The sequence below is a fragment of the Aulonocara sp. 'chitande type north' Nkhata Bay genome, linkage group LG20 (genome assembly GCF_057382095.1).
Source record: "Aulonocara sp. 'chitande type north' Nkhata Bay isolate Kocher_YH1m ecotype deep benthic linkage group LG20, A_spYH_male_GT1.1, whole genome shotgun sequence".
Classification (NCBI taxonomy): Eukaryota; Metazoa; Chordata; class Actinopteri; order Cichliformes; family Cichlidae; genus Aulonocara; species Aulonocara sp. 'chitande type north' Nkhata Bay.
The window spans coordinates 30,444,628-30,461,830 of record NC_141363.1 but is presented as its reverse complement, the minus strand read 5'-3'; the positions used below and the strand labels follow the sequence as shown (position 1 = coordinate 30,461,830).

The 17,203-nt window shown below is 40.2% G+C and overlaps 1 protein-coding gene across 6 annotated transcripts; it reads right to left on the bottom strand.

Annotated features, from left to right (window-relative positions):
• Positions 1-382: 382 nt before the first annotated feature.
• uckl1b (uridine-cytidine kinase 1-like 1b) lies at positions 383-17,186 on the bottom strand. Of its 6 annotated transcripts, none has more exons than XM_086276392.1 (15): positions 17,060-17,186; positions 11,769-11,962; positions 9,722-9,828; positions 8,457-8,627; positions 8,012-8,083; positions 7,046-7,235; positions 6,874-6,935; positions 5,595-5,611; positions 3,678-3,776; positions 3,462-3,555; positions 2,890-2,952; positions 2,615-2,737; positions 2,279-2,386; positions 2,026-2,182; positions 383-1,905 (listed from the first exon to the last, which is right to left on the bottom strand). In XM_086276392.1, the coding sequence occupies exons 1-15, from the start codon at positions 17,131-17,133 to the stop codon at positions 1,826-1,828; spliced, it is 1,611 nt and encodes a 536-aa protein (XP_086132518.1). In that variant the 5' UTR covers positions 17,134-17,186; the 3' UTR covers positions 383-1,825. The 6 variants fall into 6 exon arrangements, with proteins under 6 accessions (XP_086132518.1, XP_086132516.1, XP_086132519.1 ...); XM_086276390.1 differs by lacking the exon at positions 5,595-5,611 and adding an exon at positions 4,501-4,520; XM_086276393.1 differs by lacking the exons at positions 5,595-5,611; positions 17,060-17,186 and adding exons at positions 4,501-4,520; positions 14,384-17,006.
• Between the last annotated feature and the right edge of the window lie 17 nt (positions 17,187-17,203).

Below are 17,203 nucleotides of genomic sequence, written 5' to 3'. Positions count from 1 at the left end.
CTTCATGTGTGTTGATATCTGCCCAAGAGGCTGCTGATTTGTAATTGTCCATCAGCCTCATGAAATGCACGTCAATCACACTTTACTGCGGCTGACATCTTGACAGCTGTCAGAGTGATAATTATGGAAAGTGATGGAAGATATCAAGGTTACTTTCCATGAGAAGAGGACAACCACAATATCCTTCCTGTTCATTGAGTGTAGGTAATGTGTCTCTCGTTCTCGAAATGTGTTGATAAAGGTAGAAATATTCACCCTGCTTTATGTTTTTTGCAGGTGTATTTTAATCAGCCAGAGTGGAGAATATTTTCAGATAAGTCGTGGGAGCTGGCAGAATACTAGATTCTGAAATTCACATTTCGCATAAATAAACTGTGAGCAGTTTAAAAGTTGTATTGCACTTTTATTCAATATTTTAAAAAAGCAAAACAAAACCAAACAAAGTCCCAAAAAGAATTAAAATCAAAACATGCAGATGAGTAAAACCCAATGAGGCTACATAACATAATCGGTTCATACCCGTGCACATTTAATGTACATTAACACACAATTAATATTTAAAGGTGAACTTGCTGCGTATGTGACAGAACAGATTTACAGTTTCAGTGCAATGTTTTTGTTTTTTCCTTTGTCGTTTTATGAATCCTTTCCTGAAAAAAGCAAATAACTGTGAAAAAATAGAAAATGTTGTTAAACTGAACACTGTGTAATGGTAATTATGGCCCGGTTTATAATATCAGAAGTTTATAGACAACTTTCCTCAAATATCCCGGACTCGTATACCCGCAAGGATGAAGCGAAGCGCCTCGTGTTTGGCAAACTAAAGCATCATTTTCAGCAAACAGTAAGGAAATGTTAAACAGGCAACGGCATTGACAGATCTCATTCATTTTTACCGTGACAGTTTAAAGATGAGGCACTATCAGGACTCTTTGTGACCTTTGGATATTTTGAGTTCATATGTCCACAAAAGCCGTTTTTGAACAAACAATCTGATGGGCTGCTGAAAAAAATGAAATAATGGAGGGATAAATTGGGATCTGAGGGACTAAAATAAACACTTCACATAAATGAAGATGACCCATTTTCACTGCAACAAAAAGACGTACGAGTTGCTCGCTGACTGGTCAGGACTATCCATAGTAAAAAAATATGCAAATGAGCGACATTCTGCATAAATACGCACCACAAGTACGCACTTAAAGCCGTATAATGAAAAATGCTTTTCAACATCCTTTTCAACTGGTTAGGTCAGCATCCACAGAGAAGGAAAAGAGTGAACCAGTGAGCTAAAAAAAAAAGAGAGAGACAAAAAAAAATACACCTACACATTTTCCGATTGAATGGTCCTTCAGAAAGTGCTCATGGCGATGGAAGTTGAGCAACATGAGTTCATGTTCTGATTTTACTTTTGTGAAAGTTGTGAGGAAGGTGCGTGGTAAAAAATAACCTTAAAAAGTTTACTTCTTTTTTTCTTTCTTTTCCTTTTATGTCGCATGCAATTTCACATTCAGTTGTGTCGTCCACAGTTTAAGGCTAGAAAAATCTTTTCAGAACATTTCTGCAGAAATCGATAGAGATTGTCACAATTTAAGTGCTAAAACGCTCTGACCTTATTACATTCTGTACAAATAAAAATATATTTAACACAAATTTAAATAACATTATTTAAAAAAAACCAAACAGATACAAATAAGCAACATTTTTCTTCTCTTTAGTCTTTTTTTTTTCAACAGCAGCCATACGGGGGCAAATGGTATGTCTTCATATCGTCCAGGAGCACAGCCCTGACTCTCAAAAAGTAAGTCAACTGACAGCAATTGATTTAGTAACTGGGCTCATCCATGTCTTCATCACTCCAGTCAGGCGGTGCGTCTGTTCCAAAATACCGATCTCCAAAGTTTCCTAAAAAACAACAATAAACGACATCGATAAAAAATATAAATACAGTGCTACAATGCTTATTTTTACATTTCAATGACTTTAAAACTGTCCTGTCCTTCCTGCTTCCTCAGCATTGCTCACCTATTCCAGGTATGATGTGAAAGAGATCGTTGACTTTCTTGTCGACAGCCGTGGTGATGATTTTGACCTGCGGGAACGCGTAAGCAACAGAATGGACTCCCATTTCAGCCATGAGCAAAGAAACCAGCAGGATCTTGTCCTCTTGAACATCATGATCCTGAAATTGAAAACACAACTGTGAAAAATGATCTACATGTGCAATTCATTTGCACAGGAGGCATTGGCATTGTTGTGAACAACTGGGTGCACCCACCAGCAGGACTCGCACGGCCATCATGGCAGCAGCTCCAGTGGACACAGTGCAGTCCATTAGAATCACGTGGTCCTCACTGATGTCTTTCGGTAGACGAAGATAATGGAGCTAAAATTGTGCACAGACAGGATGTGGGTTCACGCTAAAATGTGACACATATGACCTACAGCTATATATATACATATAGAAAACCTCTAATATTACAAACAACTGCTTCATGGCAAACTAGGCCAAAGGAGGTTACTGTGAAAATGTGTAAATGTAAAAACTCATATAACCAAAATTGTTTTTGGTTATAGGTTTTTGACAGCATGTGACATTAATGTGGTTTATTACCTCTGGCTCTCCAGTGTCCTGGTTGGTCTGGATGAGGATCTTGCCGATGCGGACGTCTTTGCATACGGCCCTCAGAGCCGGCTCCATGGTCTCCCCGGCTCTCAGGATGGACACCCCTGTGATCTAAAGCAAAACAAAGAGGGGTACAAAAATTAAGCAGAGGTTAATTGCATCAATTTAGTTTCGAGACAAAACTCTTCAGAATGTTTTTCTTTTTTTCTCAATTAAAAATAACGCACAGAGAATATAGCAGGAAGCAAATGGAGTTCACTCACCCTCTTTCCATGGAAAGTCTTGCCTTCGTAATCCTCTCCCTGGGGGGTCTGCACTATGTGGACCTGAGGTAATATTAAAAATCATAAGAGCTTTAGAACGATGCTACAGTCTACCACAGTAAGGAAAATATACTGTGACAAGCTACAGTGAATGCTGAATTGTCGGTCACGTGCATTTGTGAAATGCACACTGAATGTTGCGATAAAGATATGGAAACTTTCCACTGTGGTGACTTGATAAGTTTCCATACTCATGTGGCAGGCCAATACACTATGTCTATCTGATTTTCTTTGTAGAAGACAGATGGGGAGATTCTTTTTTCCATTTATCAGTGCCTTTTCAGATTTTTCCCCATTTCAGGGCCACACACTGTAGCACGGTCTCCGTGTGTGACTTGTCAGCATCTTTCTATTGAGTGGTTATCTCATGCTTTCTTTCTCCTACACCTCTCTCTATCTGTGGTAGTTTTCCAATTGTTTAAATGCCCTCCTTGTTATAAAGAACGTAACTTAATTAAGAAAGAGTGTAATACAATACTTGAATTGAACCGTTTTGTGTTTGTGTTTGGGACCTGTGAGGGGAGGAAGGAGAGGGCTCGCTCAATCAGCAGCCGCATCAACCTCTTAGAGTAAAAGATGAACTCATCGCGACTGGTCTCCTTGTTTCTAGATGTGATGGTCGAGAAAAGAAGGATCGAAGGTTTATTCGGCAGCTTTCCACCGTCCAGGTTTCCATGAAAACAAATGCAGTTATTAACGGAACAACAATGTGCTTTCTTAGCTTTTACCTGATGATGGTGTGCATGCCCCTGACTTGAGGTGTGCTCTCCAGAACGCTGAGGGTCTGGGGGAGGGGTTGGGCCTGGTGTGCAGAAGCCAGGGCTGCCCTGTAACCACGGCAACAAATAGTAGCGCGGGGGTGGTACACGCCGAGAGCAGCGGAAAAGAGAAAAGATGGACAGACGCATGAGTGCAACACGTGAAAGCCAGTGCAATTAAGACTGCTCTGCACGCATGTGTACAGTATGTGCAAGGTCATACACACACACACACACGTGCACATACACACTTTAACACACACACAGACCTGTGTGTGCATGCAAAAACAGATAAATAAATAACACAAAAAAACCCCACACAAATAATTTTTCAATAGCAGTTAGAGTAAAGTTGATAATGGCAGTGTACCCACAGTAATGGGAGTGCTTGGGAAGAAGCACACACACAAAATTGCAGCGCACACAGGGCCAGTTTTGAGTATTTCAGTGGAAAATAACAACACCACAGAGACCGTGATAATGGAAAAATAGATTAATTTGAAAATTATAATTATACAGATACAAATAAAAGATTTAAATGTGCAATATAAACACATGCATAATTAGTTTCCCATGGTAGGGCTGCACTTCTAATATTTCCCCATGTTTGCATGAATAAATATTAGTTCTGAATGCCTTGTTAGCCTCGCTCTACCTTGGACTTGAGGGGAATAGACACGCTTTTACAAATTCTCAGTGATGCAGTGTTGTTCACACTAGACTGACTGCAATGCCACTGAGATACACATTAGCCAGATGCAAAGAAAAGAGAAATCATAGCATGTCTGCTCACATATCCCAGCGAAGTTTCCTCTATGGGGAGGGACACAGATAAACAAAAAAACAAACCAAAAAAAAAACAACAACAGATAAGAGGAAGAAAAATGAGAAAAGACATAAAATCAGGTGGATGAAAAGATTATCGAGAACAGTGAAAAGTGTGACAGCCAGAATTGCAAATGTCAAAAGTCCTTGAACTAAATGACATCAAAATTTAATAGTAATAATAATAATAATAATAATAATAATAATAATGCAATGAGAAAAAGAAACCAACCAAGTGTTAGCTCCGATTTTGATATCCCTTGCGTGTATGCGTGGGAGGTGCACAAACTATCGTGTGGCTGTCACTCTTACACTGTGTAGAACAGTAGAAGTTGGTATTTCAGCTCACAGGCCCCAGCACATCCTGTGTCTAAAGACAGACACCAAGCTCACTTCCTCTCTCTCTCTGTCTCAGATACTGTGGCCGACATTCAATGGAAAAACTCAGCGCTTTGTAGTAGGGTATTGGAAACTTTTTCTGTGGCTGAGGTATGCGATAGTCAACAATAGCTGTAGCAAGAGCTTCCTCTCTCTCTCGTTTTCAGTTGTAGTCACTCTCTCTCTTATTCTTGCTGCTGCTGAAAGGAGGGGTCAGTGACTTGACTCATTGGTGTATTTTTAGACACAGAAGGCAGGAAGAGTGTGAGTTGTCATTTCTTTAAAAGGTAGAGAGAAGGAAAACCAACACCTTTACACTGAATGCTGGCTGCACTACACCACTTTCAAACTTCTTATCAGAGTGCAGCTTTTAAATGTTGACAGCAGTTTTCGCACATTTTGATCCACTTCTTCTTATTCTGAGGTGGTGTGGACCGAGTCTTAACCGTGTATTATGTCCCCACTGACAGAGCACTAATTAGCCATATTTGGTTAGCTACAAGATACAAGAATGCCGCCTGGTGACGTGTCATGGCAGCCAGCACGTCGGTGGAAGGTAGAGGTTGGTTTTGCTCTCTTCTGATTTGACATTTATTCTCGCTCTCCCAGTAAAAAAGCTGGTGCAGCAGGGGAACTGGGCAGATGTTGAGGAGAGAACGATATAAAGGATAAAGGCCACTCTACCTGACGCTGAGTTCCCGCTGCAAGCAATGGAGGGATTTGGTGATGAGGGGGAGAGAGTGAGAGAGCAGTCCATCAGCAGCATATGTGTTTCAGTGTGTGTATGTTGTGAGGGAACAAAGCAAACTGCACAGTAGGGCAAAGTGCTCCGACAGCCAAGAGCGTGCCTTTGGTGACCAGTGATTAGTGCATGTTGCACAGCTAATCCCAAAGTGCGTCTAACAGGCCATCAATCGACATTGTGTATGACAAGTATGAAGATAGGGTGTCTTATAAGGCTGTGTGACTAATGCTGCATAATTATGTATTAGGATGTAATGTTTCCACTGTGATTACATTTATTCCTAAACTAAATGCCTGGAGATTAGTTTGGTTTGAATTAATGCAGGACAAATAACCACAGCAAGAGGTTAATATGGTTAAAACACTGAAACCTATTTCTGTCAGCAAGCTCCATCTGACATATTTTCTTTATTTGAGGAAGCTACTTTCAGCTGCTCCCTTATTCACAAGGGGTCACCACAGTGGGGAGCTCTGCATTAGCCGGATGTCCTTCCCCAAAGGGATTTGAGTCTCCTCCAAGGGTCTAACCAGGGATTGTTTGTTTGTGTAAATCACTAAACCACACATATATGCCATATTTAAAGGGCTATATTCATATTCATTCTTCTTCTCAAGTATGAAATGATAAGAAAACAGAAACAGAAGCTCTGTTTTCATAGAGCACATTTCAGAAAACATCATTTAGCCTTCTTGCTTTAAGTGCTTTGGCAGTAGATTCAGAAAATGACTAATAATTAAACACTTTTTAAAATCTTGTCAAGTTTTTTGAGTGTTCAAATAAACACATAAGAGAAGAAAAAAGTAGAAGATAAAAAAACAAAGCAATTTAAAATTTATGTTCTCTGAACCAAATAACTACAGTTTGTTACTGTTACTAGGAAAGTTAGCAAAACCAAAACCAGTTTAGAACAGTTTTTTCCATTGAGTGTTAATGATTAAACCTTTCCCCAAAGCACTTACAGACATTCAGCCTCAGTAAAGTTTCTTTCCACTAGAGGGGGTGATCTGCCTTGAAATTACAGGCACATACTGAAGGGGAGCCTGCACATATACCCTCTTATGAATGCAATAACATAACTAGATGTACTGACCCGGAGGCCATCAAGAAAAAGGACAAATGAAAGGTTATAATTCTCCCCCCAAATTAACTATTTAAGTGGCATGACAGATTTTCTGCGTGTGTATTTATATTTATGTCTGTAAGCATGACCTCACTTACCTCCTCCAACTGACTGTGAACATGCTGTACGATCAAGTCGATTGCCACCATGTTGCCACCTCCTGACCGGAAAAAAAAGAAAGCATAAAAATGAGGCTTTAATTTTAAATCTTTTTAGGATTGTTGCTGCTATACTGAACATGTACATGAAAGTATGTTGGTATATACTCACCACGTGGCACCACGATATCAGCCAGTCGCATGGTAGGCTCAATGTATTGTTCAAAAGCTGGCTTAACAAACTTGTTATACTGCTTGATGACCCCCTCGATATCTCGGCCCCTTTCTGTAATGTCCCTCCTCAATCGGCGCACCAGGCGGATGTCAGAGTCTGTGTCCACAAAGATCTTCATGTCCAGCAACTGGAAAAACAAGTTGATTAGATCAACACAAAGTAATATAAGACACATTCACAAACAGATGACATGAAAATAGCGAGCTTAAAATACCAAACTGTATTCAAATTTGTATTTTTAAAGGGTTATTGTGAAAGCCTGCAAGAAATTCTAGAAAAAAATTGAATGAATGAATGAAAGATCTGAAAGCAAAAAATATTTCCTGCAACGTCAATGTAAGTATAGATGAAAAATGAATGAATATTAGATAACTAATGAAAATGTTTGCTTCTCTTTTGCTTACAATGACTTCTGATTTTAACAGACCTTTAAAGGAAAAAACTCATTAACTTTACTGTGTTGCAGTTGATACTGCAGTTATTCAGAACCATTACGTCTTTTAAATCGATGACACTTAACAGTTGAAAAACAAACCTGTCGGCGCCCTCAAGTGGACAAACTATGTACTGCAGATATTTTTTTCTTATCTTTAAATCAATATTCACTTCTCTGCACATATTAGCTGACACACAGTGCATACAAACATATCAGGCTTTTCAATCTATTTACTTATCTTGGGCTATCATGCATATGCTGAATCTATTTTAAAAACCTGCAAATCTTGTCTATGTACACAACATGGGAAAAATAAACAGCTACCTCTTGTTTAATAAAGACCTCTTACACCACTTGTATGTGTTTTCTAAGAGTGGTTTTTTTTATTAGGTAATACATATTTTTGACAACAAAGCTGACAGTAGGACCTTGTATTGGTTTGTTCAGGGCTAATGACCTTCTCTTACCTGCAACAGTTCTTTATCTGCAAAGGCCATGATTCCCTCAAAGATGATAACACTGGCTCCATAAACTGTTTTCTGGGGCAGAGACATGTACATGTAATAACACAATACAATTTACATACCAAAAATGAGAACGAGGGCATTAAAGCACTACACATTAAGTGTGCATGTATTCCAACAATCGTTGTAAGCTCTCAAACTGACTTGCCTCACTAATGTGTGAATGTCTGTGTGTGATAGGATAAAGAGAAGTAGACAGATATCACAATAGCGATCTGTCGGAGACCATCTGGAGATGTACAGCTTTACAATGCAGCTAAATCTATAGAAAAGAGGATTAAAACCTTCTTCGGTAAACAAAAAGGAGGGATTATATGCAAAAATGACACGCTACTTAATAACTTAAAAATACAAAGCCAAATGTTTGGGTCTGTGCATTCATCCTTACCCAGTCCTTTTGTCTCCCGTGAGTTGTAAAGTCATACACAGGGATTTTCACGCTCTTGCCCTGTTTGAGTTTGCGCAAGGTGTGTGTCAGCAAATCAAAGTCAAAGGCATCTGGGTGGTCAAAGTTATAGTCGTTACTGGCAGCCATTGCCTGCTGCTCTGGGGACAGGACCTGAGGATTGCCATGATACTGAAGTTAGAGTATGTCACCACTGCATGCTGCTTTTCAATGCTACAAGATTTCCTGAGAAAATGGCATGAACACATAATAATATTTGCATATCAAAAGAAAAATCTCTTAGTCAACTAACATTACACACGTGTTTTGCAGTACAACAAATGATGCATTCACAAATAATAACGCGAAAACATTTTGGCACAGATCGCTGATCGAGAGCAGAGAAGTTTGGGGACCTAAATTTAGGAGGACATCATGTGCCACAGTGACGTCCGTACGAGGTGGTATGTGCACGCACGTATCTGTCCTTTGGGTGGTTGAACATTAAAAACCCAGTCCTGGTATTTGGCAGTTAATGAACAGCAACACTCCCTTCTCAAATGAACTGGTAACATATTTATGTAATAAACCAATGTTATACTGGAAAAAAAGCAAAATATAAAAATGCATAGATTAACTGAAAATAAATGGCAATCTTTTGTAAAATGTGGTGAGCAGACCACCACTTGCTGAGGGCTACAGCGGCACTGGTCACTGGTAAATCCCTCCAACTCTGCACAGTCTGATCTGCCGCTGTCAGATTTTGACAGGATTACACAACTAGAGAGTGGGTGGAGGTGTAGAGGGGGCAAGAATGATGGCTCTTGCTACACTGTTCACTACATCTCTTTTTCTCTCCCCCTAACACCCATCACTGTGTTTTCATCCTTGTTTTCAGCACTGCCTCCTTATATTTTATCTACTCTGTTTCTTCTCTCTCTCTAATCAAAACCTCTTTTTCTCATTTTCCCTCTGGGATCCAAAGGAAATGTTTCCTTTTCTCTTTCACCCTGTTTCCTGCACTCAGGCTCGCTTTTCTTTAGCCTTCCTTTAGGCCCCTGGGTGGTTAACAGCCATTCAAGACAAAAGTGATAAGAACAGAGTTTCTTGGACCTATCACATGTCTTATTTATAACTCTAAACACTTATTTAGACATGCAGCAACATTTAAAAATTCAGATAACTTTTAACAACTTCACAGATACAGTGACAAATGTATCACTGCATGCAAAAGGACATATACGGTTTTGTAGACACCACAGAAATACCTTGTAAAACGAGTCCATTGAGAGTAGTACAACCCAGGGTACATCTAAAGCTTCTATGATTTTCCTTGCTACAGTTGTCTTTCCTGAAGCGCTGCCACCACACAGGCCTGAAATTAAAAATTGACAAACAGCCATTGAGTAATAACTTCCTTCCAGTTAAATTACAAAAACAAAAGAATTTAGGCAAGTTGACATGGTCAAGATGATCTGCAGACGTTTAAAAAGTTCATCAGAATTGGGAAGAAAGTTGAAATGACTAATAGGTATGGTTTTACTGTAATTATTTCACAAACTGCTTATCTACTGGGATTTTCCCACACAACCATCTCTAGATTTTACAGAGGATGACCCAAAAATAGAAAATCTGATGCTACAGTTTCCAGGGGTCAACAAAACTGGAAAAAAGGAAATTGGAAAAACGTCTGCTGTGACGTTCAGATGGCAGAGTCAGAGGTTTTCAGAGCTTAAGGCTACCTTGGAGTGAATAAATGCGTGATGTTAGGGGAGCTGTTGAATCTATTATCTGTTATGGTATCACTACATGGTTTGAAAACCTTTCTGTCAAGCTCAGATCCCAAATTCAAAATCTGATTCAAAGATAGTTAAAATTACTACGGACAAAAATGACATCCTTTATAATGATTATGAGTTGATGTCTTCAGGAAAAAGGTACAAAACTGTGAGTTGGAGTTACATTTTCTCTGTGAGTGTTTGCATATGTGTGTTATTTTACATGATGTGTTTCCCTCGCTTGTCCAAGGTAAATTTGTCCCCAGAGGACAATAGAGGCTAATCTAATCTAACCACCCTGCCTTCAGGGCGGTGTAATGATGTGGCGGATATTTTCTTGACAAACTTTGGACTCCTTAGTAGCGACTTGAGCAATGTTTAAATGCCACAGTCCAAGTATTGTTACTGACCATGTTCATGTGGTCACATTTTCCAGCAGGAAAATGTGCCGTGTTACAAATCTCAACTCATCTCAAAGTGGATCCTTAAGCATGACAAGGAGTTACTCAAATGGCCTCCACAGTCACAGATCAATGCAAGTGAGAAAACACCTTTGAGATGTGCAGCCAACAAATCTGCAGTAACTGTGTGATGCTGTCATGTCAATAAAAAAAACAAGCGCTTTGAGTGCTGAGGTAAAATAGCGCTATATAAGAATCAGTCCATGTCAATGTGGACAAAAATCTCTGAGCAATGTTTCCAGTACTTTTTTCAATCTATGTCATGAATTAAGGCTGTTCTGAAGGCCAAAGGAGATCCAACCTGGTACCAGCAAGGTGGCCCTAATAAAGTGTTTGGTAAGTGTACCTTCACTTGGTGCAAACATGCTATCAGTAGTTTGACTAGTTTGGCAAGACTTGTTTGAGTGCATTGTGAGGTTGCTTTAGGCTATTTTAAAAAGGCATGCAGAAACAGAGCCAATAACATTCTTCAACATAAACGTTCTCTTTATTCCTATTTTTCACAAAGTCTCTCACACATTAGTTCAGCACTTCCTTATAGCAGGGCACACCCATCTTTAACATACTTGGATGGATCTGCTTTGCTCCATCCAGTGAGAAATTGTGAGTTAATGCCCTTTATCACTAGTATAGCAGGGCTTTCCTGTATTTAAAAACACTCTGCCAAAGAGGAAACTCTCCAGTTTGTGAAAAACAACTAATTTTAACCAGTGCATCTCTAACTGGGCTTAGGTTTCTCAAGCTTTCTTCTTCATAAAATGGTCAAATACGCCAAGAAAATGCCTTACCTTACCTTAAATAAGGTAATGACAACTTTGTGCCACAACTATATGGGAAGAAATTATGCTAATGTGTGCATTCCCTGAGTTTTCTAAACATTAAAAATTTTCACTTATACAAAGTATAAGGTTAGTTTATAAACAATTATTCATTAGTTTCCTAAATTTAAAGGTACAATCCGAACATATTTATAATACTTTAGATGAAAACTCACCACTTAATCTAAGCTGGGGCTCTGACAGGTCATAGATCTTTATGATGTCTAAATGTCAAACACAGAAAGTCATTCTTCTTACCAATGACAAATGCCTCTTTGGACTGTGTTCCATGCTCGTTGTACCAGGGTGGGCGACCAGCAGTGTAGATTGTTCGTTTGGAGGTGCGTAGCAGAGGAGGCTCTGACTTACACTGGCTGGTTGTCCTTTTCCTGGGCGAGAGGCCTGTGCTTACCGAGGGGAGGAGACGGTCGAGTGATCCCTCGCCACCTCCACTGCAGATGAGAAACATGACATTACTCTCTGGTACACAGGAAGCAACTTTCCTTCTTGTCACTGCATTTTTCTGGGTTTCATAAAACCTTTTGCGTAGCAGTATAACGCCAACATTCTCCATCATCACATCTTCTCCACCTGTATATAGTAAGACACACTGAACCCGAATGTGCTGTGTCATGATTTCAACTTCTAACATCGGTGAGCGTTCATGGAAAGGTAACGAGGTAAAACAACAGAATCAAGGCAATAACATACCAATGTAATATACAGGATCAGTCCCACTGAAATAGCAATCTCTTATTTGGTATAGCCTTGTTGTCCCCTTGTATCTAATGCCCGGTGACACATTAGACACACAGAGACAGACATTGTTTGTGGCATGTAACCATGCAATGGATGAACAGATTGACTAAAGAAAGGCGGCCCAGTTAGTTACCAACAAAACAGCAGTGTAGCATTTTCCCTCCTGTCACTGGTTAATTTTTCAACCTGTCAACTTTGTCCAGTCTTGTCCAGTGTAACTGCTGCAGGTACTAATGTACAGATGTTATAATATATTACATCTAAAGCTCCCCATAACCATAAGAGAATTATAGAGTCAAAGTGATGGATTGTGTTTTCATAGTCCATTGTATTTTACCAATTGAAAGGATCAGGTATCCGCCACTGGAAAGACAGCATGCTAGAAAAGCAGGTGGTTACAGTACCTAAAAACACCTACAGAACATGTTAGAAGTGGAGAAATGTTGATTCAACTAATCGAATAGTCCTGTGATCAGTTTTACGAGCGAAAAGATTGCTGCAAAAAGGCCCTCATAAACAAATGACAACAAGCCAATTCAAAACAGGTACAAGGTGCTTAGGCGAGCGAGGCATGGAGTGAATTTGCATTGACTTATTCAAACTACACCTGATGGTCTCTCATCTGTTCTGTAAGATAGAAGAAATTAAGAAAGAAATTTATGTAATACCCATTGCAAGAGTTTTGTGTCTAAACTGCAAACAGCTGCACATATGGGCTACTCTTTCACTATTGTAAGTTACTTAACCTATAATGACTAAGTTTAATGTTGTGCCTTTACAAATCATTCGGCAGTTGTGAGTAACTGGAATTCAGAGCAGAGAAAAAACTTGGTACAAAGAACTGGTCGAGCAGATTGGTGAGCAACCTCTCTATTACTTCCTCTAAAACAACAGCCTCACTTCTCTTACATAACTCTATTTTGTCAGCGTCTCAAGAATCTGCTGTGCCGCTGACGTTTGATAAACAAAATATTGCTTTTTTAGGAAAATGCCACTCGATTAGCGAAGCAATCTAAAGTCGCTCACAATCATCATGAAAACAACTGCTGCGTTCATTGTTTAACAAATACAACGTAACATCTGTGTGCGGTATGCCTAACTGAGCAACAGTTGGAACACTTACTGCATTATCCGAGCCATCCACACTTCACCCAGTGAAGACTGTAAAAAGCCAGCGGCCATAACTATAGCGGCGTTTGTAATAAACAAGTCTTAGATCTTCCTCTGTTTTCCAGTCAACTGTCAGGCTCCACACATTTATATAGGTCATATACCTGCCCAGGTGGACTGCCAGGAGCTCAGAAGAGGAGCAAACAAGAGAGAACAAAGATTTATCTTATCTCACCAGGGTCACCTGGTTAGAGGGAGCCAGGGAGCAGAGTGGGAGACTGCTGAGAGCGTGCGCAGGACATAGCTCACTGAAGTATGGTTATCAGTTAAAACCCAACTAGTGTGCAATAAAAGATTAGCTTAGCTGACTGTGCTGAATCATGTCCTTGTTCTGTGGTTACACTTACAGTACCCAGTGCTTCAAAACATTACATGAATGCACCTTTGTGATAAGAAGTTATAGTGTGGGGTACCTGAGAAGGCCCTTATGAAGCAGACATCTAAGCCTTATGGGCAGCAGATTGAAGGATAATATTAGCAGCAAATCAAGACGCAACGTCACATCTAATGTCAGTAAAGCGACATGTTTTTCTTTACTTTCTCCACAATGGCTCACACAAAGAGTAAATTAACACAACCTAGCTGCATAAAGTGACTACTGTTTCACATCAGCTTGTTCATTTGTCCAACAAGATTTCATAAAAAACGAGTATGTACAAGTACGTAACACTACTGTAATGTCAGTGTAAAATTCTCAGTTTAAAAAAAACTTTACGGTTCCTCACATCACGTTTGCACTTAGAAGGTGCCACATTTCCTAAAGTATGTAGACAAAAACCTAGAGGGTATAAACAAGTGAGCTTCAACTTGGAGTTGTCTTTCCTGTTTATCCAGACTTTTAAAAGCATTAGCTGTACACATTTTAAGGACATTTAAACTACAGACAGGAATAAAGTTGCCCAGGTCACCTAAGGAGTACATTAAAGGAAATAAAATGCACTTACCTGCCATCAGATCTTAGCGTCCAACAGCCAGATATTCTAGCTCCTGAGTAAGCTGGTAGAGTGTTCATAACTGGGAAGCTTCCAGTGTTTGTACTCCAAAAGTTGTGTTTTAATCCTATACTATTGTCAGCCGGTATACTCAGTGTACATATTCATATGCACTCAAACACACACTTAACAGCGCTCCTCTCTGGAGCATCACATCCAGAGAGGTGGCGACAGAAGGTGGTTAATATACATGGGAATCGGCTTGGATGAGAAACGAAACTTTAAACATTTGCTTAGCTTTCTATTTCTTCCATTCTCTCAACAGAGCGAGAGAGAAGGCACTGCAGCTTGGTAGAGGAGGCGCACTCAGTGTGAAACTACAGCACAGCATTTCCCTCCTCTTTCACGAACTCGCTGCTCCTCCCATTAGACGCCCAGCCAACAAACATAAGAGGATAACCTGCCCTCCAGATTATGTTCATTAGGGTGTATTAATAGCACCGGGTTAGAACCAGACCACACCACTCCTGGTACACACACGCACACACCCACATATATAAACACACACAGACACATGCCAAGCTTGGGTCATCTGTCTTTGGCAGTCAGTGTCGCAGTATGTGGCCGGAGGTGAAAGAGGAACCAGAAGAGAGTGACAAGAGAAGAAACAAACTAGAGGGTGGAAAAAACAACCCAAAACAAGACAAAACAAAGAAATAAATAACAAGAGTGCAGCGCAGTCACACAGCCAGCCATTATTCTCCTCTGATGTTGATGCAGTTGGCTGAATTCACAACAGAGACGCCTCAGGCTGTGTTGGGGAGGTGAAGAGAAATTGAAGGGGGTGCGGGGATGACAGAGGGGAAGGGTAGAGGGGAGCTGATGTGCTTTTACCCTGTGGGGACATACAGTGCCTCTGTGTGCCTTATACCGAGTCTAGAGATGTCAGCACCACAGCAAACACACACACACACACGCCCGAAGAGCAAAGTCCCCTCCCTGTTTTCACTCACAGTGAAGACTGGGGAATAAACAGCATGATGAAACCCAACACTACCACTGCTGCTCTATCAGCTGACGGTCTGGGGAACAGCCCTGGGAAACGCACACAGACACACACACACATGCACGCCATTCCACTCCTCCCTAGCCACAACTTGTACAGAAAAACAAATCATTATGCTCAGAGTTCAGAGGAGATGGACTAATTGCTTTTCAGTGCACAGAAAAACAATCAAGCAGCTTAGAGAAGCTACTAGCTATAATACAAAGCAACATGAAAGCTTTTCCAAATATTTTGGAACATGGATTCTGACCAGACTTCATTTCTCTTTATTCACTTTTTTATATTATACAGGGGACCAACAGGGGAAAGAGAATTGAGTGTTCTCCTCTAATCTGAACTGTAATGGTTTGGTAGTGTCACTGTCGCTTTAATCTTCATCGAGAGGACAGCTGCAGAGCAAGAAAGCCACATCGAAACAAGAAGCCTGAACTGGTTTCTATGCCAAACATTCAGCCATCTCGCTATGGCGACAGTGATGCACAGGAGGCTTACAAAGTCTCGGCTGCAATAACACTTAACCTAAAACTAATACTGTAAACACACTATAATATAAGCTAAACGTATTAGTAACAGCATGTAATGCTGACTTTACTTACTAATTTAAAAAAAAAAAGTCAAATATATTCAGTGATAAAGGGAGGTTGCAGTGCATAGAACCTTTGCCTTGCAGAGCTCTCGACTGGCCCGGTACTGCCTCAATTAACAGTTTATGGTGCCTCTGTGTTAGGTTATAGTTTAGTGACCAACTGAGTTCTGTCATACAACTATATTAATATCAGCGGTCATACATTTAATAATGTGAGTATAACTTTAAAGCCTGCGAGCCACTAAGGTTGACGTCTAGAAGAGCAGGAACTTCTCTGTTCCGGACACACCAATACAATACCGCCCTCTTGTGGAATAACGAGGTATTGAACATCTAAGGCAGACCAGCAGCTGACAAACAACTGGACCAAGTGCTTCAGCTTGAGTCTTAGTCACCTAACCCAAATGTTATTCTGTTCCGTTACCTTATATATCCCATAGGAAGATGACATTTGCCAGAAATACCCGCTTTACTCACGCCGCAGTACCTCCAGAAAACACCAAGGCGCGTGCTTTCCACCTCTGCTAAAAGAAAGCTCTCTTAGTCCACTTTCTCTGCTTTAAGCTAGCTCTCCAATTCTCTCTAGCGATTCCCATTACACGTTAAAATAGGTGAGCATGTTTCAGTTAACAGTGACTGCTTGGTAAAGACGTGTTTGATGTGATTTCTTCGCTTCCGAAGATTACAATGAAGTAAAGCTACGAGGCAACCTCGTGTAAAATAAGATGACAGATCGTAAAGCCAAAGAGAGGGAGAGAGAGTGGACAAAAAGAGAGACTCAAAAAGCAGGCCTCGGGTTTATTATATGTATAATAAACTAATAATTATACTGTAACTTCTAGACTGCTGTTACATTTATCAGGCGTATTATATATTAATTACTGTACCACTGGGACGTACAGTGTAACAGGTCGTGTTTCCGTAAAGATGCTTAACCCAACTGCCAGGATAAGATGAAAAAAAAAATGCATCCAGTAACGTCATAATAATGTACTATAATACCAAAGGTTTCCGAAGCAATCTACAAACTCTATACCTGTTCGATACAGAGGAAGTTTTCGCTTCGCTGTCCATCGTTGAGCGCCTGTCTTCCACGCTAACCACAGACATTTCTGCCCTGTTGACAATCAGGTGTTAAGAGCGCAGTCACAGCTGAGGCATCATGGGACTTGTATTTCTT